Source organism: Crocuta crocuta, unplaced genomic scaffold (assembly GCF_008692635.1).
Source record: "Crocuta crocuta isolate KB4526 unplaced genomic scaffold, BGI_CrCroc_1.0 scaffold113, whole genome shotgun sequence".
Taxonomy (NCBI): Eukaryota; Metazoa; Chordata; class Mammalia; order Carnivora; family Hyaenidae; genus Crocuta; species Crocuta crocuta.
The window spans coordinates 1,384,746-1,409,516 of NW_027530368.1; the positions used below are offsets into that span (position 1 = coordinate 1,384,746).

General features: G+C 51.4%; 1 protein-coding gene across 6 annotated transcripts; it reads left to right on the forward strand.

Annotated features, from left to right (window-relative positions):
- The first annotated feature begins 6,210 nt into the window (after positions 1 to 6,210).
- DCTN1 (dynactin subunit 1) lies at positions 6,211 to 24,771 on the forward strand. 6 transcript variants are annotated; one of them, XM_077766255.1, is made up of 32 exons: positions 6,211 to 6,370; positions 8,066 to 8,311; positions 8,561 to 8,639; positions 8,840 to 8,874; positions 9,582 to 9,602; positions 11,961 to 11,978; positions 13,350 to 13,370; positions 14,609 to 14,800; positions 15,150 to 15,347; positions 15,497 to 15,701; positions 15,778 to 15,856; positions 15,964 to 16,123; positions 16,236 to 16,340; positions 16,515 to 16,706; positions 16,785 to 16,901; positions 17,131 to 17,283; positions 17,855 to 18,015; positions 18,121 to 18,289; positions 18,550 to 18,618; positions 18,849 to 18,911; positions 19,024 to 19,173; positions 19,335 to 19,496; positions 19,580 to 19,711; positions 19,933 to 20,058; positions 20,315 to 20,457; positions 20,743 to 20,909; positions 22,273 to 22,287; positions 22,496 to 22,629; positions 22,748 to 22,934; positions 23,189 to 23,268; positions 23,785 to 23,874; positions 24,271 to 24,771. In XM_077766255.1, the coding sequence occupies exons 1-32, from the start codon at positions 6,338 to 6,340 to the stop codon at positions 24,406 to 24,408; spliced, it is 3,840 nt and encodes a 1,279-aa protein (XP_077622381.1). In that variant the 5' UTR covers positions 6,211 to 6,337; the 3' UTR covers positions 24,409 to 24,771. The 6 variants fall into 6 exon arrangements, with proteins under 6 accessions (XP_077622381.1, XP_077622383.1, XP_077622384.1 ...); XM_077766256.1 differs by lacking the exon at positions 22,273 to 22,287 and having other exon boundaries at positions 6,213 to 6,370; XM_077766257.1 differs by lacking the exons at positions 9,582 to 9,602; positions 11,961 to 11,978 and having other exon boundaries at positions 6,212 to 6,370.

The following is a 24,771-nucleotide window of genomic DNA, read 5'->3' on the forward strand; positions in this document are numbered from 1 at the left end:
ACAACTCTGTTAGAAAGGTATTGTTGTTGTCTCTATTTTACACAAGAGGAAATCAAGGCATGGAGGATTACTTGGGCTTAGTAATGTTTCTATTTGATGAGTCTCTTACCTCTGCCGAAATGGCATTCCTTCCTCTGAGGCATCAGAGAAGGCAGAAATTTAAGCCCAGCTCCCAGTTTCTGGACCTTGAGAGGCTGGAGTCTAGGGCTGCTAAGAGCAAGTCTTTACCTGGCCAGTGTGTGAGCATGATAGTGGTGTGGGTGGGCAGGGTAGTGGGGTCAGTGTTGCTGCTGGCCTTTTACAACTACGTAGGAAACTCTGAAATCCTTGAATGAGAGTAGCATCCTGACTGGAAAGACAAGTAACTGATAGAGATTTGACAGGTATTGCAGGCAGAGACTGTCACCTGAGACAGTGAATGTGTAAAAGAGAATTGTCTCCATCAACCAGAAAATGAGAATTTTTTTCTGCTACATATGGGAGTAGGCAGATTTATATAACTTTACATAATAGCATAGATTATTAACACTTGCCTTTTATGTTTCCCCCTTTAATGTGATCGATAGAATTTGGAACTAAGATGCGCTTGAGTGAAGGGGGAGAATGGTGGGATAGCATGAATGGAAGAGAAACAGGCTTACCTTTTCCTGCTGCAGCCACTGGAGCATCATTTCCGTGTCCTTCTTCTTGTGGTTGCTATGGATACGCCTTTGCGTGGTGACTTGAGGAGATTGATTTCCATTATGATCAAATGATGACGTGGATTTAAAAAGAAAGGACAGAATGCTCTGCTTCTGGGGAGTGGCTGGTGCGCTGCCCAAAAGGCAGAGTCCAAGCACAGCTAAGGTGGCTGTGGCTTTGTTGGCTGCCTTGGCTTTTGCTGAAGTTGTGAAATGGTGCATCTCTCTCTTTAGAGCGCAGGCTCAGGGTTCCCTGTCTTCAGGGTCCTAGTGCCAGAGATTGCTAGTTGATTCATGGGGAGGAACCCGAAGGAACTTCAAACCGGCTGTTAAGTAGGACTCCTGCTAGCACTGGAAGGTTGTAGTTCTTAAGTGTGGGGCTGGGGGCTGCGCTCAAGTACCTGTTACCTTCCTGCAAAAGTTCCTTTATTGAAGATAAGTGAGGCATATTGTATAGCTTTCCTTCCTGACTCTTCCAGATCTGAACCCTTTGGGAGGTGGGCCTGGCAGTCTCTGGGTATTCTTGGAGGACGGGGATACTTTGGAAGGAAGTTGAGCTACATTCAAATTGGGAGTGAGCTGTAGACATTTCTGGGGATGATAAGGAGCTGGAGAGGTAAAGAAAGTCCATTTAGGAGGTGCCTGCGTGGCTCAGTTGGTTGAGTGTCTAGCTCTTGGTTTCGGCTCAGATCAAAATCTCATGGTTCGTGAGTTTGAGCTCTGCATCGGGCTCTGTGCTGACAGCATGGAGCCTGCTTGGGATTCTATTTCTCCCTCTCTCTTTGCCCCTCCCTTGCTCTCTCTCTCTTAAAATAAATAGTTGGGGAAAAAAAGTCCATTTAGGGTTTAAGTCCTATCTGTATGAGACCTATAAAGTCGATACCAGAGTAGGACCTAGGAGCAGTGGGCTTTGTATGTGTCTAATTTCTGGGTTCCCGTGTGTATCTGGAATCCAGCCTTCTACACTTCTAGTCCCCACTCATGAGCAGATGGCTCTTTTTTTCCTGATTCCTGAATCAGGAATCCTGATTACTGACTATTTGCATCAGTACTTATGCCTTCATTACTAGTGCTTTCAGAGATATACAGTTTTATCCTAGTCTAAAGAAAATCTGAATCTTGCTAGTTACCATTATGTTTATCTTTGTAACTAAACTATTCAATGCCCAGTGCCTGATGCAGTTCAGTTCAAGTGTGTGGACCTTGCTATCAGACTGCCTGGGATGCAGACCAGTTCCTCTATGAGTGGGATGAGGGAAATGAGACAGTTGGGTTAGTTCAAGATCAGGGTTAACTGAGATGAGACAAGAAGAGGTCAAGGGCTCAAAGATGCTGGGGTGCTAGTAAAAACAAGATAGAAATGGCGCAGGCTGGGTGCCAAAGACCCTTTTCCTTCTTACTTGTTTCTCCTTAATTCTTAACAGTCTACTCGTTTTCCTGTCATTTTCTGAAATAATCTCTAAGACCATTGGTTACCTATTTATCAGACAGAGATTTTCCCCTTCTCTTTTCCCATTTTCCTAGATATTTTAACAGTACATAATATCACTGGGGAGGAAAATGGATTAGAAATCCAGGGCGTATCTGTCTCATCTCTGGCTGAGGGAATGTATAACTCAGAATTGTTCTGTGTGACGTGGAATGGAGCCCAGTGATGCTATGAAAGGATCTGTACAGCTAGTTAAATGTGCTCCCCCGCCCCCATTTTCTGGCCGTGAGACTCAGGAGAGTCCTTTGACTTCTGAGACTCCGTCCCATCACCTGTAGGATAGAGATAATGGAATCTGTTTTGTTGGCATCACAAGTTCATTTTGGAAGGAGACAGTGAAATACATGTGTCAGTGTGCACAGTTCCATTTGCCCTAGAGAAGGCCCTAAGAACAAGACTTCTTTTTTCTCCCCTAACATGTTCCATTTTCCCTTCCCATTTCCTCCCAATTCTCTTATTGTTTTCAATCATCATTCATCCAGTACTCATGCTTGAAAGCTCCTGGGTTTGCTCATTCATTTTCATTTTCATGCATTCATTCATCCATCCATTCATTTATTCTTGCAGCATTTAAGTTTTTACTGTGCATAAGTTATTATTGATGTATCTTCCCTCTAATGATGAAGACAACATCTGCATTTTGTTGAGCGCATAATCTGTGCCAGGCACTGTGCTAAATGCTTTACTTCAATCTTCTTTAAATTCTCACAACATCCCTGTGAGAGTAGGTATCATTTCCACCTTTTTTCAGGTGAGGTAACTGGGGCTCAGAAAGTTCTTTATCTTGATGAGAGTCATACAGATGAGAAAATAGGAGAGCCAAGGCTGTGTGCAGCTCTGTCTGTCTCTGGAGCTGTGCGGGCCCTCCTCCTCTTTCCCCATATGTGATCTATCCCAGGGCCTTCTCATGGCATTTTTGTACCTCCTCTGAATTGGCACCTGCCTGTCCTCTCCTGCTTGAGTTCAGAGACTCCTTGCCTCTTGTTCATTATGCAGCAGTCTCCTTGCTGTTAATCCTGTCTTTACCAAGTTGCTCCTGCCTCCACTCCAGCCTGCTCTGCCGCCAGTTTGATCTTCGTAAAAACAGTTTTCGTTATGCCAGTCTCCTGGTCAGGAAGAGACACACTTGTTGTTGGACCATGAAGATGGACTTATCTTTCTCTACCTGAATGTTAAGCTCTCTGACAATCCATACTTACCTTATAGTATTTCTCAATATTGATGTGTTTATTTATTCAATAAACCTTTGACTCCATGAGCTAATGGTGATGGGATCACAAAGAGGAAAAGTTGTGGGCTATGCTTTTTTAAATTTTTATTTTTTTAAATTTATTTATTTTGAGAGAGAGAAAACACCAGCATGGGAGGGCCAGAGAGCAGGATAGACAGACTCCCAAGCAGGTTCTGTGCCATCAGCACAGAGCCTGATGTGGGGCTCAAACTCACAAATTGTGAGATCATTACCTGAGTCGAGATCAAGACACTTAATTGACTGTGCCACCCAGACACCCCTGTGGGCTATGTTTTAAAAGGCTTATAGTTTGATAGAGGAACTCATCTAAAATTCTTTATATCAGCCAAACTAGTCTACTTTAATGTTCTCCAGGCAAGCAAGCAAAGCTATTTTGTCTCTACTCAAAATGCGTTTACAACTTACAGTGTTTGTAGGCCTTTCCGCATATCCAAAAAAAACCCAACCCATAATTCAAGGCATAGTCAGGTACCCATTTTCTTTTTAATTCACCTTTCTCTTATCTGTAATTCCTATAATTATAACATTTATTGCCTAGATATTTTGTTTTTAGACTTATATACTACATTATCCTGTCAGGTAAATTTTTCTATTTCTACAGCTTCTGTACCTTTTACAAAGCACTTTCATGTGCTTTTCCTTATTTGAGCCTCATAACATTAATGTAGAGATGGCAGCTGATATTCCTATTTTGTAGAAGAAACAGCCTCCAAGAAGTTAGGTGACTCTATATACCTGTGTGGTTGGTGAGTTATGAGGTTGTTCTGAGATGTGAGTCCTCCTATGTTTTGAAAACAGTACGCCCTAGAGGAGGAGCACGCCCTTGGAAGAAGCCTGGAGATACATGTGGTAAACAGTGAGGCTAATGGAAAGGGCCGAGGGTTCCGGTTCAGGCCTTAGTTCCAGTTTTGGCTCCACGCCTCACCTTCTGTGTAATCAGGGAAGTTACTTAGTTCTCTAAGCCTCAGTTTCCTTGTCAGCACTGTCCCAAGCCTGCCTTTCTGTGAGGTTATTGTGACTTCCAAATACTGAGGATGACAACATGTTATTAGCTGACTTTTGTTGAGTACTTATTAAATGCCGGGCAATGCCCTAAATGTTTTACATGAATTATCTTGGCTAATCCTCACAACAGCTCTCTGAGATGTGTTCTTTGTTCCCAAATGACAGATAAGGAAATTGAAACGGAGATGTTAAGTAACTGGACCAAGTTTATGTAGTTCCCAGGTGGTAAAGCCAGGAATTGAACATAAGCAACTTGAGTCTAGAAATAGTACTCTGAACCATGGGACTAAAAATTATGTTTTTTTAAGGTGCTCTGTAGACTGGAAAGTGCTCTGAACATGCAAAGTCCAGCCTGCAAGGAGCTGCATGGCCCTGCCTACCTGGGTATAGGTGAATAAGGAAGGGAGAGGGCAAACATGGAAATTTTGTAAGGGAGGAGAGAAGTGGTTTCCTACAGGGGTCTGGCCAGGATTGAAGATGTGAAGAGGTGTTTTGGGGCCATATATCTGACTGTTGGTTGTCATTCTACTGTTGGGCTTTCTGGCCTGCCTTAGAAAGAGGGTGGAGTGGAGGAAGATTCTATTCAGCCTATAAAGTCCAGTGCAGACAAGACAAGTATCCCTAGACCCAGGGAATGTAGATCCACACTGTACCTCATGGAGCTATGTAGGTCAGGCCCCAGGCCAACCTGGAGTGCCTAGGGGCAGGGACCCTGGTGTGTCCCTAGGCCATGTTAGATGGGTAAATGAATGAAGTGGTATTATGGCATAGCCCTCCGGAGACTTCTCACTAGAATGCTTAATCTCATTAAATTAAACATTTTCAATTATTAAAGTAATACATGGTTATTTAAGAAATTTTGTGAAATATAGAAAATAAACATCTCATTTTTTTTTTTTTTCTGTTGAAATGCCTAGAAAGCAAGGCCAAGAGTGTAAGGGGGAGGTAGCTGAGGTAGATTGGGCCTTGTGCTGTAGAGGGCATGTGGGGGGGGCTCTCTGCTCTTACTCATCCAGTTGAACCTAATAGTCTTAGGGTTCAAGTGTGGCCCTTTATAACAACCAGAAGGGAGGAAGGGTGTGGTAACCCTTGCCAGTATGGGGGGGGTGGGCGTGGGGGCACTGAGGTACTTGACTTGCTTTTCTGTGTATATGAAATTACCTCCATTACTGCCCTTCCTTTGCTGCGTAGTAGGCAGGGTCTGGCTCCTTTGGCCCAGTGTGAGATTGAAATCCAGACTCTGTAATTATATGGGTTTGGGTCCTGAGTCCAGAGTTTAGAAAAAGGAGGGAGAGAGAAGAGTTCCAGATAGGGGGTAAGAGACCCTTATTTCGTGGCTGCGTGGAGGCCTGCTGGTAGCTGATCTTTTTGAAGTGTCACTTGATGCTGTGGTCCTGCTGAGGCATACTGTAGGGGGAAGTGTTGGGGGTGGTAGCAGTGATGCTGAGGGGTGCAGAGTAGGAGGACCCATCAGGGCTGTGCTCCCAGCCCAAACAGTTTACTCTAGAGGTGACTGCTGAGGGTCCGTGGTGTGGGCCAAGCCCCTTAGTTCCTGCCCTGCTTGCCTGGGCCAGGTGAAGCAGGGGGGCACTAGGACCCAGATGCTAGTACGGTTCCTGACAAGTCTAGAGCAGCACTAGCGCAGAGTGAGACTCATCAGCTGGCAAGCAGGATTCGGTGTGTCTGGGTTCAGGAATCATCAGGCAGCAGACTTGCTCCTCAGCCCCCATCTCTGCCCCCACCCCTACCCTGGTAGGCCACCGAGTGAGGTCCATGGACTGGGGAGGGCCGCGCCTGACGGCTTCTGTGTCTGTCCATGAGGGCCTGGAGCCCTGACCCTCCTGCCTAGGTTTCTGCCTTTTCTCTCTGTCTTTGGCCCGCTGGGGGAGGGGGTAGAGGCCGGTGAGCAACATGGCCCAGAGCAAGAGACATACGTACAGCCGGGTAAGTGGTCCTTATCTGGGATGGCCCTGGGAGGGCTGCTAGAGAAGGCCTAGGTGCCTGTGGACACTGCTGTGGGGGCTGGGGAGACAGGCTGGAGCTAGGCTGGGGCCACTCGCAGCAGAGAGTGATAGTGCTGGGCTGGACAGGCCTCACCTTCCAGAATTGGGCCCTCAGTGGGGAGAGGCAAGGGCTGACCTTTGACTCTAACTGGACCTCTGGCCAGAGGTTCCTGAGGGGATCGGACTATCTTGGGGACTCTGAATGGGGTTGGTGGGTTGGAATGGCCTTAAAGTGACGCCTTTCTTTAGAACTGCTTTGTTGTTTGTCACTTGCTTTCTCTCTCTTCTGGTTGAGATTGAATCTGTACCCATTATTGTGTCCACCTGTTTCTGAGAGGCTTGTTAGGGCTGGGAGGTTGTGGGAGTCTCTTGAGTTTGGGGCTAGCCCTGATATCACTGTCAGTTTTTTTTTATCGTCAGATCCATGAGCGCTACCTGCTGTCCCAGGTGTGATTTGGGGTCCTGGAGCCCCTGGGAGCTATATCCTTATCTTCCTAGATGAGCTCTTTGGGGAGGGGATTCAGGGAGTGACAGGCTCTGGCAGAGCTCCCTTCTGAAGCCAGGTGGGAGCATCAGAGGGAGCCCCCTGGAATCTTTAGGACCAAGGAGTCACTTTGTCATGCCTCATTCATCTGTTTGCTGCAAGGCCCTTGGTTCATGGAGCTGCTCTTGCTAAAAATGGCTTAGGTGTGATTTTCTTCTAAACCATGGCCCTCTTTGGGACCTAATTTCATGTTGTGTCCTGTCATCACGGGTGTGTCAGAAGCTGAGAACTTCTGAAGGACAATGTTTAGTCTATTTCTTTGCCTTGTCCCTCCATGGGGTGATAAACCATCCATTTGGACCACTGGGCAGAGTCTGGGAGACATTGCAGGTCAGATATAAGGTACCCAATTTACCTGGCCTTTGTTTTTTCTATTTATAGCAACATAGAAGGGGGGAAGGATCTCCTGAGCTTAGGGTAGAGTTGGTAGGACATGGCTCAGGCCAGAGTGAAGGGAATTAAACGATTGAATGGGCTGTGGTGAGGTATCTAGGAATGTCATGGTGGGTGTGTGGATGGGGTGGGGGGAGTCAGGGCTGTAAGGAGGCACAGTTGTGTGCCTTTGAGAGTGAGAGGCCCACAAGAGCTGTTTGACCACAGAGAAAACAGACAACAGTGGGGAGTGGAACAGGATTCTCTGGGGGGGTGGGCAGTTATTCTGAGTATGTCATGAATCACTTGTCTTACCAACTTAGGGACCTGAGTCAGGGTATTGGGTTTGGAGAGCCTGGTCTAAATTGACTTATTTGATAGAGCTTCACTCCCCTCCTTGGGGGCAGTGCTCCTGAGAAAGAAGCCGTGTGGTGACATTCACAGATCTATCATTGTTCTGATTTATTATAAAATTTAAATACAAATTCTTAAAAATTCTGACAGATTCCAGAGGAGTTTGGAAAGTCTTAGAACATATCACTGGTATTTTTCAAAAGGGAATTTGGGGTCCACTTCACCCTGAGAATGGGGTTCAGGAGAGTGACTTCTTGTCCTTTTTCACTCCAGGATCCTGACTCGGGCCTTTCTTAGGATGCATTAGAATGATACCTTTGACCTGAGGCCTTTGACTGCATATATTTGTACGTGTCTTTCTTTCAGACGCCCAGTGGCAGCAGAATGAGCGCAGAAGCAAGTGCCCGGCCTCTGCGAGTGGGCTCCCGTGTAGAGGTGATTGGAAAAGGCCACCGAGGCACTGTGGCCTATGTTGGAGCCACACTCTTTGCCACTGGCAAATGGGTAGGCGTGATCCTGGATGAAGCAAAAGGCAAGAATGATGGAACTGTCCAAGGCAGGAAGTACTTCACTTGTGATGAAGGGCATGGCATCTTTGTGCGCCAATCCCAGGTACTGACTCCCCGCTCTGAGTATGTCATGTGCACATGCTCTGTTACTTGGGTGGCTTTTGTATTGGTGCTTCCTTTTTCGGGGCATGAGTGTAAGTCTCTGAGAGAGTGGACGGTATGGGGGAGGGAAGATTGGAGATCCATCCTTATGGAAGTTGCCCTGTACCCCAGGCTTGCTTGGGTTGGGGGAAGGGCCCATGTTGCAGCCATTGCTGATCTGGCTATATTGAGTCTATTTTTGTGGTCTCAGATCCAGGTATTTGAAGATGGAGCAGATACTACTTCCCCAGAGACACCTGATTCTTCTGCCTCAAAGGTCCTCAAAAGAGGTAACAGCCACCCAGTTCAATTGCCTTTCCACATCCAGGAGTCCCTAGGACTTCTTCCCAGAATACAGGGCCACAGTGGATCCTGAGATTTTTCCATCCCCACCATATTCCCTTGTTACATCTCTTCAACCCTGCCACAATGATCTCTGTTCCTACCCCTCTATACAAAAACACACGTTGTTTCTGTTTGCTTCCTACAGAAGGAACTGACTCAGCTGCAAAGACCAGCAAACTGGTGAGTGGTTGGGGGTGGGAGTGGGGAGTACTAGAGAGAAAGAGGGGAAGGAGAAAGAGAGGAGGGAGACTAATGCTAGATAGGTAGAAATAGTAGGTGAGTAAATGGAGTTAGTCTTCCAGTCTCCAACCTCCCTGGAAGCTTTCTGGGTATGAGCTGCTGCTTTAGGGGTAGAGTGAAGGTGGTAGCATGGAAAAACTGTTAGGGCTCAGATGTTTAGGGTCGAATGGGGCTGAGGCTAGGGGTGATAGGGAAGATAGATCTGACCCTAGTAGTGTTGTTGCCAACTTTCTGCCTTATGATACCCAAGGCTGCCAGGCTCTAAAAGGATAGAGGATAGGGGTAAAGTGAGAACTAGAGGAAGGAGTTCTCCTATTCACAAGTGAATGGTAAGGAGCTGGGCCTACTGCTGCCTATTTTAGGCTGTATGCCGAGAGCCTGTTCTAATTCTCCTGCACTGCTCTGCGTAGGGTGTGTGAGGGTGGAGATTCAGACTTTCCACCTTCTCTGGGCCAGGGTGTGGACATCCTGGAAGCTGATCCTTGAGGGACCCCTCATCTCCCTTACCAGGACTTGGCAGTGACCTGACTTCCCCCTTTACCTGTGTGTACCTGAGTTGGTCTTAACACCTACACCCAGGATGTCTGGCCAGCTAGCACACCGTGGCATTTGTTCTCTAACTCTGCCCTTTCCTACTCCTCATGCAGCGGGGACTGAAGCCTAAGAAGGTGGTGTGTTTACTATTTGTGACTGGGTGGGTGAGGGCCATGAGCCCCCTCCCCAGCTGTCCTGCATGTCCTTGGGCTGCTGCATGCATGTTTGTGTGACGTTGGGGCTGGGATGGCCAGAGGAAATGGCGGCCTTGGCTTTCAGAGTTCCTTTGAGGGATGCAGGGACATCACGCTCAGTGCCAGGCTCAGATGGCACTCATTAGAGATGATCTCTGCACCTACTTGCCCCCCTCCCCACCGCCTTAGGACCTCTCATCAGACACTCCACCATTTGACTGTAGATGTAAAGCAGCAGCATGGAATACAGCATTTACTGGATTACACTGAGTTTTCAGCTCAAGTTTGGGGGCAGTGGGAGGAAACACTGGGGGAATAGGAGTGGTGGAAGTATCAGGTGAGATGATTGGGCAGGAGGCGGGAGGCCAGGGAACAGAGCACAGAAAGAACAGTTCTGAGTTGGAAAGCCTGATAGTCCACATGCCTCCCTCTGGGTGGGCACTGCCGTGGATGCCCATCCTCACTCTGCTCCACCAGTCTTTCTCTGCCTCTTCCTTCCTCTGGTGTTGTGCTTGAGGCCTACCTCCCAGCTCTTGCAGACTTCCATCAGCCATCATTGAATGGGGCTCAACTGTGCCACCCCTAGACTCTTCTGAACTATTAAGTCGTTGGCATGACCACTTCCTCACACCAGCCCCTGCCTTGGGCTTGTGCCCAGGCTGTCTCTGACATGCATGTGCCTGTCTGACGTGTATGTACTGTGCTGTATGTATGGTTCTGTGATTTCCTTGTCGCCAGCTGTCTCAGCCCCTTATGACCTGCATGGAGGGCTACTGGATTGGGACAGTGGGTGGGGAAAGGAAAACATCTTTTCAATTCCTGGTTGTCGATGGGTCCTCATTTTGGAGTCTTGCCATGGAAGAGACTACATGCTGGTACTTGCTCTGAGATCCTGGCTCAGGTGGGAGTGGATATGCGAGAAGGAAAATCCTGCTCTAAAGGATGCTGGACCTATTGGTCATAGAACCATGGCTTCTTCCCTTGATTTTTATCCCCTGGTTGGGGCTCCCATCTTGCCTCAGTCCCCTGAATAGAGAAGAGCATGGACCTGCAGTCTGATATCCATGGAGGAGTTCTCATCACAGGCTGACCTGACCCTGGGCGGGGCCTGAGCTGTGTCCCAATGTTGGGGTTTTGGCAGCTACCTGGGGAAATATGGCATAGCCCAGCATAGGTTGCCTATGCTGGGATACAGGGCCTTCTATGCTCTGGTGCAAAGTGCCAGTCAAGTAGTCAAGTCCCTAGCCAGATCTTCCTCTCCAGTGGTCCTCCCACAGCAGACCACTTAGCCCAGGCCCTGTTCTCACCCTGTGGGGAATGGGAGGCTAGCACTAGAGCCAAAAACAGAGGAACTTTGAAGGGGAGGGCAGAAGAGAACCCAGGTGTCTCTAAAAGGTGCCCACTCCCTTCTGGAAGGCCTTTAGAGACAGGCTTTAACCTGCCTTCAACCAGGGGAGGGTTGGGACAGGAGCCAAACTGTCATTAGAGCTGCTGCTGAATATTCCCCAGGGTTTCTTAGTGTCACTGTGTGCCCCTCAGAGCGGATGCTGTCACAGGAGGGGTGTTCTGGGTAAGGGCGTTGTCTTGTGTGTGTAAAAGACTAGTGGAGTTGATGGGCTGTGGGCAGAGGGAAGTGTATGAGAGAGGCTGAGAGACCAATGAGGCTCCATGTCCCTGCCCAGTCATGCCCTGGTCCCAGAGAGTACCATTTCTGGGATGGCCCCTAGCCCAGTTCCTTGGAGCAGACTCTCGGGGATGGGGCGGGGGAGGGAAGGGGAGGGAGGAGTCAGAACCTGTTCTTTGGAAGAAGAAGCAGGGCGGGTTCTGCGCAGGACTTTATCCAGTCATGTGGAGGAGGAGGAGCCTGCGGATCCTGGCGGTTGCTAGGTGACCGAGGAGCAGTGGCTCCACCCCCGCTTATCAGAGGAGGGTGGGTGCATGACGTCAGGTGGAGCTGGTGCTGCGGCCACTGAGGCTGCCATCAGCTTTAGCTGGTGAATTGGGCCTGGCGCCTCTCCGGTGCCTGCCGGAGCCAGGCTGTCCCACTGCGCACCTGCGGGGGCTTCTGCATCTGAGCCACAGCCATTTGCAGGCTGGGAAGCAGTCTGGTGAAGAAGCTGAGGCTGCATTGTTGGGATTTGATGCACTAATCTCCTGTCTCCGCCGCCTTTCCCTCTGTTCGGTCTTTTTCCCTCCCTCCCTTCGTCTGTCCTTCCTCTGTGTGTTTGTCCATCCTCCTCTGTCTCTCCTTCTCTTTCCTCTCCTGGCTTTCTTTGGTTTTCTGCAATGATGAGACAGGCACCGACAGCCCGAAAGGTACTCTTGCTTGCTCTGGTCCTGCTGCTGGGTTGCCAGGGCGATGGTGGCAGCAGGCTGCTGGGGTGGGGGTGGGGGCTGATTGACTTCATCTGTCTACCTGGTTGGGGGAGGAGGGTGGGGTTGAAGGTGGGGGCCAGGGAGAGGTGTATGTCACTGCCATGCCCCACACCCTGGAAATTTGCTCCCAGCTCTGCCTGATTTGGGCTCTGACTGAATGTGTGTTCTGGGCCTTTTACCTTGTGGGCTCACAGCCTTGGGCTTCAGGCAGCTTTTGCTGCAAACTGCCTCTGGGAGTTTCCTGTGAGAGGATTTGGGGAAGCAGGTCCTGGTGTCTTCATGCCTTTAGCAGGACAACCTCACCCTTATCCTTTGCTAGGATGCCTCTTGGTTATACTCCCAGCATCCCTTCCCCACCAGAGTGGCTTTCCCAGGGTGGGTTGGGGATGCTAGAATAGTTTTTGACCCTCAGCTATGGAGGCTCAGGGTAGGAGAGGTGGGGGTTGGTCTCCTTGGACTCAGTGTCTCCTAGAAGCAGGGTCCAGGCCAAATCTGTCTTTGCTGGAGCTATGAGACTCTGGGTAGCAAGAACATAATTTGGGGACTCAAGATTAATCATCTGTTTTGGTTTAGGGCAGTAGTTTAGCTTTGCTGCTGCCTACCCCCATGTCCTTTCTTGCAGCTGGGTGGGGTTACTTTGCTGAGCTCTGGGCTTCTGGCTAATGCAGTATTCATGGTTCTGACAGCTGAGCCCTCTGCCCTAGAGATGGGAACTGATGCAGGATCTGGCCCTGGGGAATGGGGTAGGGTAGGGAGGATGGCTGCCTTGGGGGCTTAATCCCCTCTGCTGGGGTCATATCACTCACTTCTGTACTTACAGCATCACACTGGTCACATGGTATTTCTAGGGAGTCTTCTGTAGAGACTAGCACTTAAAAGAAGGGACTGACCTGGGAAAGTCCTTGGGAGTGGTGGGTGGGTGGGGCCTCTGGCTCTGGGCTGGAGTGCCAGAAGGACTGGTCTCTGGGGACCTCCACCAGCTGCTGCCTTTGGCCTCCTGTGGCTTAGCCTAGGAGACGGGGGTTTCTGGGATTTTCAGGTTGTTTGAAGGGGTGAGGTCTGCAAGGGTTGGGCATAAGTGGGACAAGGAACCAGTGCAGAAACTGGAGTTCTGAGTTCCTGGAGTAGGAACAAGGGGATTCATTGGAGGGAAAAAAGATTGGGGTGGGGATGGGAGTGGGGAAGCAGCTAACTGTAGCCCCATTCCTGGTACTTCTTCTGCTCTCATTGCTGTCCCTTCTGCTGTCTATCTTTCTGCCATTATCCTTTCTTTCCTGACTACTTCTCCTCTGGCTCCTGTTGCCTGTCCAGACCACAACTCGGCGGCCCAAGGTGAGAAAAAAAAATCCTCTATATAAGCCACTGCTGAGTGTAGACATACATTTCAGGCATGTGCATGTGTGTGGGCATGTGTATGAGCAAGTAGAAGTTGGTCACGGTGCATCCTGGGTTCTCTTTTTCAGAGGAGTGAGGGGACTGAGGGTAGTGACAGGCCTCTCCTGCAAAAATGACTTCCAGCTCTTAGGAGAGTGTCTGAGCCAGTAGCCTGAGTGCAAAAGAGAAATGAGAGTGGTTGTGGTTAATCAGAGCTGGCTTTCTTCAAGAAGGGCATTTTGGCCAGTTTTGATGCATGAGTGGGGGGTGGAAGTTGGAAGAAAGGTAAAGAACTTGGCAGTGTCAATGTCAGGGGATAAGGAGCTGGGTGTGTCTGTGGGTAGCATGTGGTCTCAGAGTGTCAGCCCACCAGGAATGCTTCAGGGCTCGGTACTTCAAGGGGGAGCACTGGACAAGCCTGTCTGCTCCAGGACCTGGGGCTTCAGGGAGCTCCTCTGCCCCAGCCCCACAGGAGCCTCGGTAGATACTGCCTGATTAGAGCCCCTTTGTCTTGGGGGGAGAGATGACAGAAGGTTGGCCGTACTGACCATGTTAAGGGGGAGCCTAGGAATACAACTTTCACTCTGGCTCTTTCACCTACAGGGCCCCCTAAAGTAGACCAAGGGAGGGAGAATCAGCTCAACTTCCAAAGTGTGGGATACAGAGCTTGGTACCCCCACTTCTAGCCCAGACTTCTCTGGGAATATGGAAGTTAGAGAACAAACTCCAATTTGTTCTTTTGCTCTGAGAATGATATTGAAGCACTTTTTCTTCCTGGGGGAGGAGGGCACAGGCCCAGAGCAGTGATAGAACTTGGGAGTATTTGGAAATTGCTAGAATGATCACAACTGGGTCACAGAGAGGAGGTCTGGGGAGTAAGGGATTCTTCTGTAAGCGGGTAGTGCCAGAGCTGGGAAGAATGTGGGGTCAGTGCCAAGGGAGGATCGTATAATCTTATGTCTTTTTCTATCACTTCCTCCCTTTCCCCTCTGCCTGCCTCCTGCCTCCCCCGTCCTTTGTCACTGTTTCTGACTTTGTCATTTTCCCTCTCCCCTTCACTTTGCTTCTCTGTTCTCTGCTTTGGTATTCTCTCACTGCCTTTTCCCTTCTCTGTCTCCTTCCCTTGACATATTCTCATATTCTGTCTCTCACCACCCCTGTTCTTTTTCTGATCTGCCCCTACCCTCTCTGAATAGCCCACCCGCCCAGCCAGTACTGGGGTGGCTGGGGCTAGTAGCTCTCTGGGCCCCTCTGGCTCAGCATCAGCAGGTGAGCTGAGCAGCAGTGAGCCCAGCACCCCAGCTCAGACTCCACTGGCAGCACCCATCATCCCCACGCCGGCTCTCACCTCTCCTGGAGCAGCACCCCCACTGCCTTCCCCCTCCAAGGTAAGAACTGGGGTTGCTGTGAATGAGAACCAAAACACAGAGGGGGGCCTATGACCCTGGGAAGGATCTTGGAAATTTTCCAAGGTTGAGGGGGAACCCAGAACTTGGATCAGCAGGGTGGGGACATAGCATACAGTTATCCTGCCATTGACTCAGCTACCCTGTCTTTCTCTCCTTCTTCCCCACTTTCCCCTTATGCACTGGTCTTTTCTCAGGTGTTTGTATGGCACTTGGTTTTGACCCTGGGGCTGGAATGATGTTTGCCTACAGTCTTGTCCTTTTGCTCCAGCTCAGCCTTGGTGGGAGGAGGGGGAGGCTGTGCACCCACTGAGGGGTCTATCCTTTGTAGGAGGAGGAGGGCCTGAGGGCCCAGGTAAGGGATCTGGAGGAGAAACTGGAGACCCTGCGGTTGAAACGGGCAGAAGACAAGGCAAAGCTGAAAGAGCTGGAGAAACATAAGATCCAGCTGGAGCAGGTGCAGGAATGGAAGAGCAAAATGCAGGAACAGCAGGCGGACCTGCAACGACGCCTCAAGGAGGCGCGGAAGGTGGGACTTGGGGTGAAAGGGGGTGGCTGGGGAGCTTGGGACCCAAGCCACAGTACCAGAAACTGGGTCGGAGCCTAGAACATCCTGTGGGAAGGGGCACACGAGGCATCTCTCTGCTTGCACTCCCACCAAACTCTGCCCCTCCTTAGGAAGCCAAGGAGGCATTGGAGGCGAAGGAACGTTACATGGAGGAGATGGCTGACACTGCTGATGCCATCGAGATGGCCACTCTGGACAAGGAAATGGCTGAAGAGCGGGCTGAGTCCCTACAGCAAGAGGTGGAAGCATTGAAAGAACGTGTGGATGAGCTCACTACTGACTTAGAGATCCTCAAGGCTGAGATTGAAGAGAAGGGTAAGGGGCCAGGAGCTGCTGGGGGCCAGATGGTGGGGTTGGAACTATGTCTGAAAGTGTTAATGGTCTTCCCCAGGCTCAGATGGGGCAGCGTCCAGTTATCAGCTCAAGCAGCTTGAGGAGCAGAATGCCCGCCTAAAGGATGCCCTGGTGAGGTAGGATCCCCTCCTTGCTTGGCTCCAGAGCTCACTCTCCTATCTCAGCCCATCATCAGTGATGCGGACACACACTTTCTCCCTTCTCCCTCCCTTCTTCCCCGTAGGATGCGAGATCTTTCTTCCTCGGAGAAGCAGGAGCATGTGAAACTCCAGAAGCTCATGGAAAAGAAGAACCAAGAGCTGGAAGTTGTGAGGCAACAGCGGGAGCGCCTGCAGGAGGAGCTGAGCCAGGCAGAGAGCACCATTGATGAGCTCAAGGAGCAGGTCTGGGGACCCCAGCCTCTGGCCCAGAGGACCCCTCTTATCCAAGGTTGGTGCCTCTTTTTTCTAGGCACCTTTCAGCAGCCCTTTTCCCTGTTCCCTCCATGTAACACAGGTGGATGCTGCTCTGGGTGCTGAGGAGATGGTGGAGATGCTAACAGACCGGAACCTAAATCTAGAAGAGAAAGTGCGAGAGTTGAGAGAGACTGTGGGGGATTTGGTAAGAGAACAGATCCCCAACTTCCCACCCTGATGGAGGGTATTTGGAAGGCACTTGCTGAAAGAGGGGCTGACACATGACCCCTTTGAGCAGGGTGTGTGGTGAATGGCTCCACCCTGACCTTCTACCCAGACTCTGCTTTTCCTTTGCCCCTACTGCCTTGGGGCCTTCCAGGAAGCTATGAATGAGATGAACGATGAGCTGCAGGAGAATGCACGCGAGACAGAACTGGAGCTGCGGGAGCAGCTGGACATGGCGGGTGCGCGGGTTCGGGAGGCCCAGAAGCGTGTAGAAGCAGCGCAGGAGACTGTTGCAGACTACCAGCAAACCATCAAGAAGTACCGCCAGCTGACTGCCCACCTTCAGGTGCCTATGAACCCCTGCTGTCCACTCATGAGGGCTCCCTTCTGACCCATTGTGCCTCATTGTCTTCTCTGCTCCCAGGATGTGAATCGGGAACTGACAAACCAGCAAGAAGCATCTGTGGAGAGGCAGCAGCAGCCACCCCCGGAGACTTTTGACTTTAAAATCAAGTTTGCTGAGACTAAGGCTCATGCCAAGGTCAGGAAAATGGATAGGCCAGAGAGTGGGGAGTGTTGGGGCATCCAGCCTGAGTGTGACTATAGGCTGATCTGGCATGGGGTTCCAGACTTCAGGTTGCTGCAGGAGGGGGTACTTTGTGTGGTAGTTTGGAAGACTCCTGAAGCAGGGGACTTGGTGGAGCAAGGCTTGGTGGCTCTGAGACTCTTTCCAGCCTGGCTGAGAACCTGCTTCCCTGTCCACCTGACAGGCAATTGAGATGGAATTGAGGCAGATGGAGGTGGCCCAGGCCAACCGGCACATGTCCCTGCTTACAGCCTTCATGCCCGACAGCTTCCTTCGGCCAGGTGGGGACCATGACTGTGTCCTCGTGCTGCTACTCATGCCTCGTCTCATTTGCAAGGTATGGCCAGTCAATCTAATCTGTGACAGGCTTTGAGGATGCTGAGTGAAGACAGCAGCCAGCATCCCTGCTCATAAAGAGTTTATGATGTAATGGAGAAATACAGTCAACAGAGTCACAGAGGGATATGCATTATAGGTTTTGAGGGGAGATAGCTTCCTTGAGAGAGCACAATAGGGGCTCTGACTTAGATGGAGGGGTGTCACTGAAGGAAAAACATTTGAGGTGAGACTCAGAAGATGACTAGGAGCTAGTGGAGGGATAATTGTCAGGATAGAATTCAGGTAAAAGGGTAGCAGGAGCAGCAGTAGCTTTAAGGCAGAAAAGAGCTTGGTCCCACTGGCTCCACTACTTTCATCTCCACCTCCCAAATCCTCACAACTGCTGGTAATCACATCATTATCTTTTCCCTGTGTGAGACTCCATGCCCATCTATGAGCCGTTTCTGCTTTCCTCCTCCATGTGTGTCCATGCCCCCCACATAGTTGCTCAGTTTTGTGTCCTGTATTCCTGAGTCTGTTTTCTCCATCCTCTTCTCTGAGCCCCAGGTCCCTGGTGCTTCTTCCCACAGGCAGAGCTGATCCGGAAGCAGGCCCAGGAGAAGTTTGAACTAAGCGAAAACTGCTCAGAGCGGCCCGGGCTCCGAGGAGCTGCAGGGGAGCAGCTCAGCTTTGCTGCTGGGCTGGTGTACTCACTGAGCCTATTGCAGGCCACACTCCATCGCTATGAGCAGTAAGTGATCTCTGGCCTCCACTCTAAGGCTGCAGGGCCAAGATTAGATGGAACCGAGATTCCCTCGCAGGCCTTGGCCTCAGCGGACTCTCTTCTGGTCTCTAGTGCCCTCTCTCAGTGCAATGTGGATGTGTATAAGAAGGTTGGCAGCCTCTACCCTGAGATGAGTGCCCATGAGCGCTCCTTGGATTTCCTCATTGAGCTGCTACACAAGGATCAGCTGGACGAGACTGTTAACGTAGAGCCTCTCACTAAGGCCATCAAGTATTACCAGGTCTGGGGCAAGAGTTCAGGCTTGGCATAGGAGGGAGGGAAGGTTTGCCCTGCTAGAGCTGTTGGCAGCATAGCCAAGGTTGTATGTTCTCGGCTGGCTGCTTAAGGCTTGGCTTGCTCTTAGAGGAACCTGCCTGAGGATGCAGCTCCTTGGAGGTTTCAGGAGTCCTATGATGACTGGGGCTCTGATTACAGTTTGGGAAGAATTCATTGTCCTTCCAAGGCCTAAAGGTTGTCTGTTTCTATGTCATTTCTCCTCAGCATCTGTATAGTATCCATCTTGCTGAACAGCCCGAGGACAGTACCATGCAGCTGGCTGACCACATTAAGGTAAAGTGTCTGGGTCAGTGGTTGAGCTCCCTGGAGAGATCAGAAATGGAGGACATCAGATCAAGAGATAATGGCCCTCAAGTGGTGTCACATAAGACTGGAACATGGAAGCCAGAGAACCAACATCTTTATGGGAGTCAGTGAAGGGTGGGGACGTCTTAGAGACGGATGACAATGGGGCAGAAGGGCTCCTGTTGGGGGCTGACAACCACGTGCATCTCTCCTTACAGTTCACCCAGAGTGCCCTTGACTGCATGAGCGTAGAGGTGGGACGGCTGCGTGCCTTCTTGCAGGTGAGAGCACAGCTCCATCTCTTGGACCTCTTCTTCCTTGTTAGTCCCCACCTCCTCACCTCCAGCCTTAATGCTGACTTGGTTCCCTATCTGTTTCATATTCTCTGAATAGGGTGGACAGGAGGCTTCAGATATTGCTCTCCTGCTCCGGGACTTGGAAACATCGTGCAGTGACATCCGTCAGTTCTGCAAGAAGATCCGTAGGCGAATGCCAGGGACTGACGCTCCTGGGATCCCAGCTGCACTGGCCTTTGGACCACAGGTTTAGGGCAGCGAAGGGGGGAAGAAAAGGAAGCTGAGTAGAACTAGGAAGGGTTTAGAGTGTGGAGATCTGGATCTGGTCAGGGAATAAGAATGGTTTTGCGGTAACTGGGAGCTGGTGCTCGACTCTGGGTGGGCTCCTGACTCTGGGCTGTTGCGCAGGTGTCCGACACACTCCTTGACTGCAGGAAGCACTTAACGTGGGTGGTGGCTGTGCTGCAGGAGGTAGCGGCTGCTGCCGCCCAGCTCATTGCCCCACTGGCAGAGAACGAGGGACTACCTGTGGCTGCCCTGGAGGAGCTGGCTTTCAAAGCAAGCGAGCAGGTGGGCCTGGATGGTGGGGCGGACGTGGTGGGGGAGTTGTGTGGCCAGTGTGGGATTTTCACTACTGCCCTTGGCTCCTGTAGATCTATGGGACTCCCTCAAGCAGCCCCTATGAGTGTCTGCGCCAGTCGAGCAACATCCTCATCAGTACCATGAACAAATTGGCCACGGCCATGCAGGAGGGAGAGTATGATGCAGAGCGGCCCCCCAGCAAGGTGGGTGGGGAGCTCTGTGGAGGGGATTCAGGGGCCCAGAGGAGCAGGACTTGGCAGGGCTGCTGCTCCTTGTGGAAGGACTGGGAGGCGGGAGCAGGGAATCCGGAAAGCGCTGCCCTGCTTAGAAGGCAAGGTTTTCCCTATGCCCAGCCCTCTCTAGAAGGAGCATGTTAGTGACCTCCTCTCACTACCCCTGCCTTCTGCTCTCACTTGACCCCTAGCCTCCCCCAGTTGAGCTGCGGGCTGCAGCCCTTCGTGCGGAGATCACTGATGCTGAAGGCCTGGGCTTGAAGCTTGAAGACAGAGAGACAGTTATCAAGGAGTTGAAGAAGTCACTCAAAATCAAGGTGAGGGTGTAGGGTAGGCTCAGGAGCTGGGGGGCCAGGAAATATGCCGAGGTGCCCGGCAGCACTGAGTTTTGGGGATCTCCTAGGGCTGAGACTGGTTGAGGGTTCAGGGGAGAAGTGGTGCCTATGATCAGGGTGGGGAACAACTGTGGGCTCTTAGGAGCTTTCTAGCTCATGCTCTATCACAGATCCCTGGAGGCCCTGGGAGGATGTAAAGGAGGCTGTAAGGGAACTGGGCACCTCTGTCCTTTGCCAGGGGGAGGAGCTAAGTGAGGCCAACGTGCGGCTAAGCCTCCTGGAGAAGAAGCTGGACAGTGCTGCCAAGGATGCAGATGAGCGCATTGAGAAAGTCCAGACTCGCCTGGAGGAGACCCAGGCACTGCTGCGGAAGAAGGAGAAGTCAGGAACCTTCCCAGGGCCCCTGCTTATTCCACCCCTCCATCCTGCCTGCCAGTCTCCCTCCTAACCCATCCCCCTACCCAGGCCCTCTCAGAGTGAGACTCTCCCCAGGGGAACAGATGCCATCTTCCTTCCCCACCGCCAGCCTCACTGTCACCCCAGTCAGATCATGTGCTGTTCCTGGCTCCTCACCAGCAGGGCTTCTCTGAGGACCTGTCAGGACTGAGAAATGGGGATGGAGCTGTGGGGAAGAGGCATCACCCAAGCCCAGATTCTTTTTCACAGAGAGTTTGAGGAGACGATGGATGCACTCCAGGCTGACATTGACCAGCTAGAGGCAGAGAAGGCAGAACTAAAGCAGCGGCTGAACAGCCAGTCAAAGCGCACGATTGAGGGGCTCCGGGGCCCCCCTCCCTCGGGTATTGCTACCCTGGTTTCTGGAATTGCTGGTGGTGAGTGCACTGGGACAGGCACCATTGGCCCAAGGAGATTGGCCTCCCTCCTGTCCTTTGCCTCATTTTGGCTTCTACCCCCCTCTTACTGGACGTTCAGCCCGGAATGTGCTCGCCCAGTTTCACTCTGACAGTTTTTCACCGAGTTTTTACTTCTTCTGTAGATATATGCACAGTCCCTGTGATCAAGGTGGGGCATTACCAACTTGTCAGTGGAGCTCAGAATTACCATAACAGCCTCTAGCATATGTCCCTTTTGGATCTCCAGTCTGGCCTTTCTGTCCCAGCCCTATATCCCAGAGGTCGTCAGCCTGCAGCAGATTAGGCTACCTCTGCTGCTGTATCCAGCCATGCCTGATTCCTGCACTTGATTGCTCCTCTGCTTGCACTTCTCATCTCCCCCTACTGAATGCACGTGGCTTTACCCTGTGGTGTGGTTGTCTCTCCCGTTGCTGACTTCTCCCACTTGAGGCTTCTGTATTGATCTCTGCCTGGTCTCTATTGTGGTCAGGGCTCCTTACCTGGAGTTCTTCTGGTTATTGGGCCCAGGCTCCCCAGTCTTCCTGGATCAAGGAGGTGGCTACTGCCATGTTAGTTCTCATCTGCTCTATAGTTTTTCACTTTCTTGCTTCCGGAAGACAGACTCCTTGCCCGAAAGCCCTAGGATTGCTAGAGCTCCCCTGCTATGCCTATCTTGTCACCTGGCCTTGCCTAGTGTCTTGTTCTCATCAAAGGTGCCTCTTCATCTTGGGAGGTGACCAAGTACCTTGTTGACTTTGGACTTCTGTAGTACAGTGGGCTCCTGTTCTTTGGGGAGGGGTCCCTAGAAGTCACCACATTGTGTTGTTTTAGCACAGGCTTTTGAAACAGATACTGGTTCAGACTTAAAAAATTTCCCACTAAAAAAGAATGTCTTTCGCCTCAGAACAGTGGGGAACCTGAGAAGCGGGAATGTGGCTGCATCTTCAACTTCAGCTTTGCTGCTGTGGGACACTAAGGGTGCAGACATCTCAGGGTCTCAGGAGCATCCCCTCTGCCCTTCTTGGACAGAGTATGAGACCGAGAGGCTGGAATGCTTCATGCCCCAAGTGCTTCCTACAGTGCACACCCCCACTGCCGCTCTTCCTTATGCTCTGCACCCCATCTCATGGCCTCATTCCCCTGCCTTATCTTTCCTTCACATGTATTTGCTCGTCCCCTGGATGCAGAGGGCAGAGGCAGGGTCTTGTTAGAGGAGGAGTAATTAGGAAAGGGTTTTCCTGTAGGTCGTGACCAGGATTCCTCTGGTGTGACCCCTTGGCCCCAAATTGTCTAACTCCTCTCTCCTCTCTTCCTGCTCCCCCATGGGCTATCCTGAGCACAGAAGAACAGCAGCGAGGTAGAGACCCACCCTGGTGGGGGGTTACCAGGGCTGTGGGAACCCACTCCGGTAGGGTTACCAGCCTGGGGGAGCAGGATAAGACTCTTCCCTTGGGAACAACCAGGACTGGAGGTGGGAGTGGATAAGGAAAGAGACTGAGTGGAGATGGAGCCCATCTTCAGCCCTCTCTACTTGGAGCTGATGGCATTCGTCTTGGTACACACAGGAGTAGCTCCTGGGCAGGCTCCAGGGTCTGTGCCAGGCCCTGGGCTGGTGAAGGATTCACCCCTGCTGCTGCAGCAGATCTCTGCCATGAGGCTGCACATCTCCCAGCTCCAGCATGAGAACAGCATCCTCAAGGTGAGGTGGTCACAGGGAGGTGCAGGTGGGGTGCAGGTGGAGCCCACCTGCCCCATTGATGATAGATGGCAGGGCCTTCTGTCACCTCTCACTGCCATTCCTCTTCTTCCCTTCACAGGGAGCCCAGATGAAGGCGTCCTTAGCAGCTCTGCCCCCACTGCATGTGGCAAAGCTCTCACCCCATGAGGGCCCTGACAGTGAGCTAACAGCTGGAGCGCTGTATCGTAAGACCAGCCAGCTGTTGGAGACGTTGAATCAACTGAGCACGCACACCCATGTAGTAGATATCACTCGTACTAGCCCTGGTATGGAGCCACTGACCCGTGAGATTAATAATATAACCCCCTTGCCCCAACGATGTAACCCCTACCCAGGCAGCTGCCATACCATAGAGGCTCTTCCTGGCATTGCTTTTTGGCCTCAGTGTTCAGTTTGTTTGATTTCACCCATTGTGTACCTGCTCCATGAGAGGGTCTAGTATCTGTACTTCCTGACTCTTAATCCATTACAGCTGCCTGCTTGGGTCTTGCTGGGCCTCACTAGCCTTCCCTCCCCACAGCTGCCAAGAGCCCGTCTGCCCAGCTCCTGGAGCAAGTGGCTCAGCTCAAGTCCTTAAGTGACACCATCGAGAAACTCAAGGTTAGCTCAGACCCTGCCCTTCCTCTACAGAATTTGCTTCATAGTGTTCCCTGGTGGAGTCCTTAGCACGTTCATTTCCATAGGCACTCCCATAGTTTCTCTGAGCCTAGTCCTGTGCTTGGAGGTGGAGGGCAAGGTGGGGTTCCTGCCTCAGAAGCCCACTGTCTGGGTGCAGACAGGAGACAGATCCTCATCAACAAAATGGTTTGAGCCAGGATCATCTTTAGAGTGTGTGTTTTGGGTGCAGCTTCTTTAGTGTTGAGATCACCATTGGGTAGAATGGTTAGGGATGGCTTCCCTAGGGGCTGTAGAATCTGAGTTGGGCCTTAAAGGATAAGTATCTGTAAAGTAAGGATGTTGAGTGGGGATGGGGTTGGAGGTGAGAGCAAAAGTATGATGATAGAGAGGACCAGGTCCCTATCTCCTGATACTAGGGTCCCTGTGAAGCCAGGGAGATACTGGGCTAGCCTGTAGGGGTCCCCTAAATGAACCCTTCCTTGTTCCACTCCTTGGCAGGATGAGGTCCTTAAGGAGACCGTATCTCAGCGCCCTGGAGCTACGGTCCCCACTGACTTTGCCACCTTCCCTTCGTCAGCCTTCCTCAGGGTAAGAGGGAATATCGAGGGGAGGATGGCAGTATTGAGGGCTCAGGTGGGTCCTTCCCCTCTCCTCCAGAATATGAAGAGGTCTTTGGGGTCTCGGGTCCAACAACTGCACATCCTGAGTTATCCGGCCAAGTCTTACTTGTTAGTAACTCCAGAGTGCTTGCAGTGCTTCCAGAAATTCATTGTTTTAGCAGCCAAACATCTATGATTTTTGACTCCAAGAGAGGCTCAAACTCCCTTGTCTCAGACTGTGTACTCCAATTCTGATTTGGAATATGTGGTCACCATAGTCTAGGATCCTTAAAGCCTATCTCACAGGGACTGCCTTGGTCTCTGTGCTCAGGGGCTCTGTCAGTGCACACAGCTCAGGTGACTTCTTCCTCTTGCCAACTCCCAGGCCAAGGAGGAGCAACAGGACGACACTGTCTACATGGGCAAAGTGACCTTCTCGTGCGCAGCTGGCCTTGGACAGCGACACCGGCTGGTACTGACCCAGGAGCAGCTGCACCAGCTTCATGGTCGCCTCATCTCCTAAGTGCTCCTTCTCCTCTCCCACCCCTACCCCCTGCCCTTTCCACTTCTACCCTCAGCCCTCCTGGTGCCACTCTGCCTGATGCACAGCCACCTCAGTTAGTCACCATTGTAGAACCATGTGTGTACAGCTGTTCCTTCCCTACTCAGCTTTACTTCCACCTGTCAGTGCCCTGTTCCTGCTCCTCTACTTGGGTTCCCCTATTTCCATTCCCTGGCCTCTGCCAGAATTGGATGTTCAGCTGCTCCCTCCTTCCTGAGGGGCCTCAGGGCATGTGGGGGGTAGGCTGAGACCCCACCACCAAAGGTTCAGTGAGGTCCCCCTGATAGAGGACTTCACCCCTTGATTAAAGCAACTTCTGCTTCA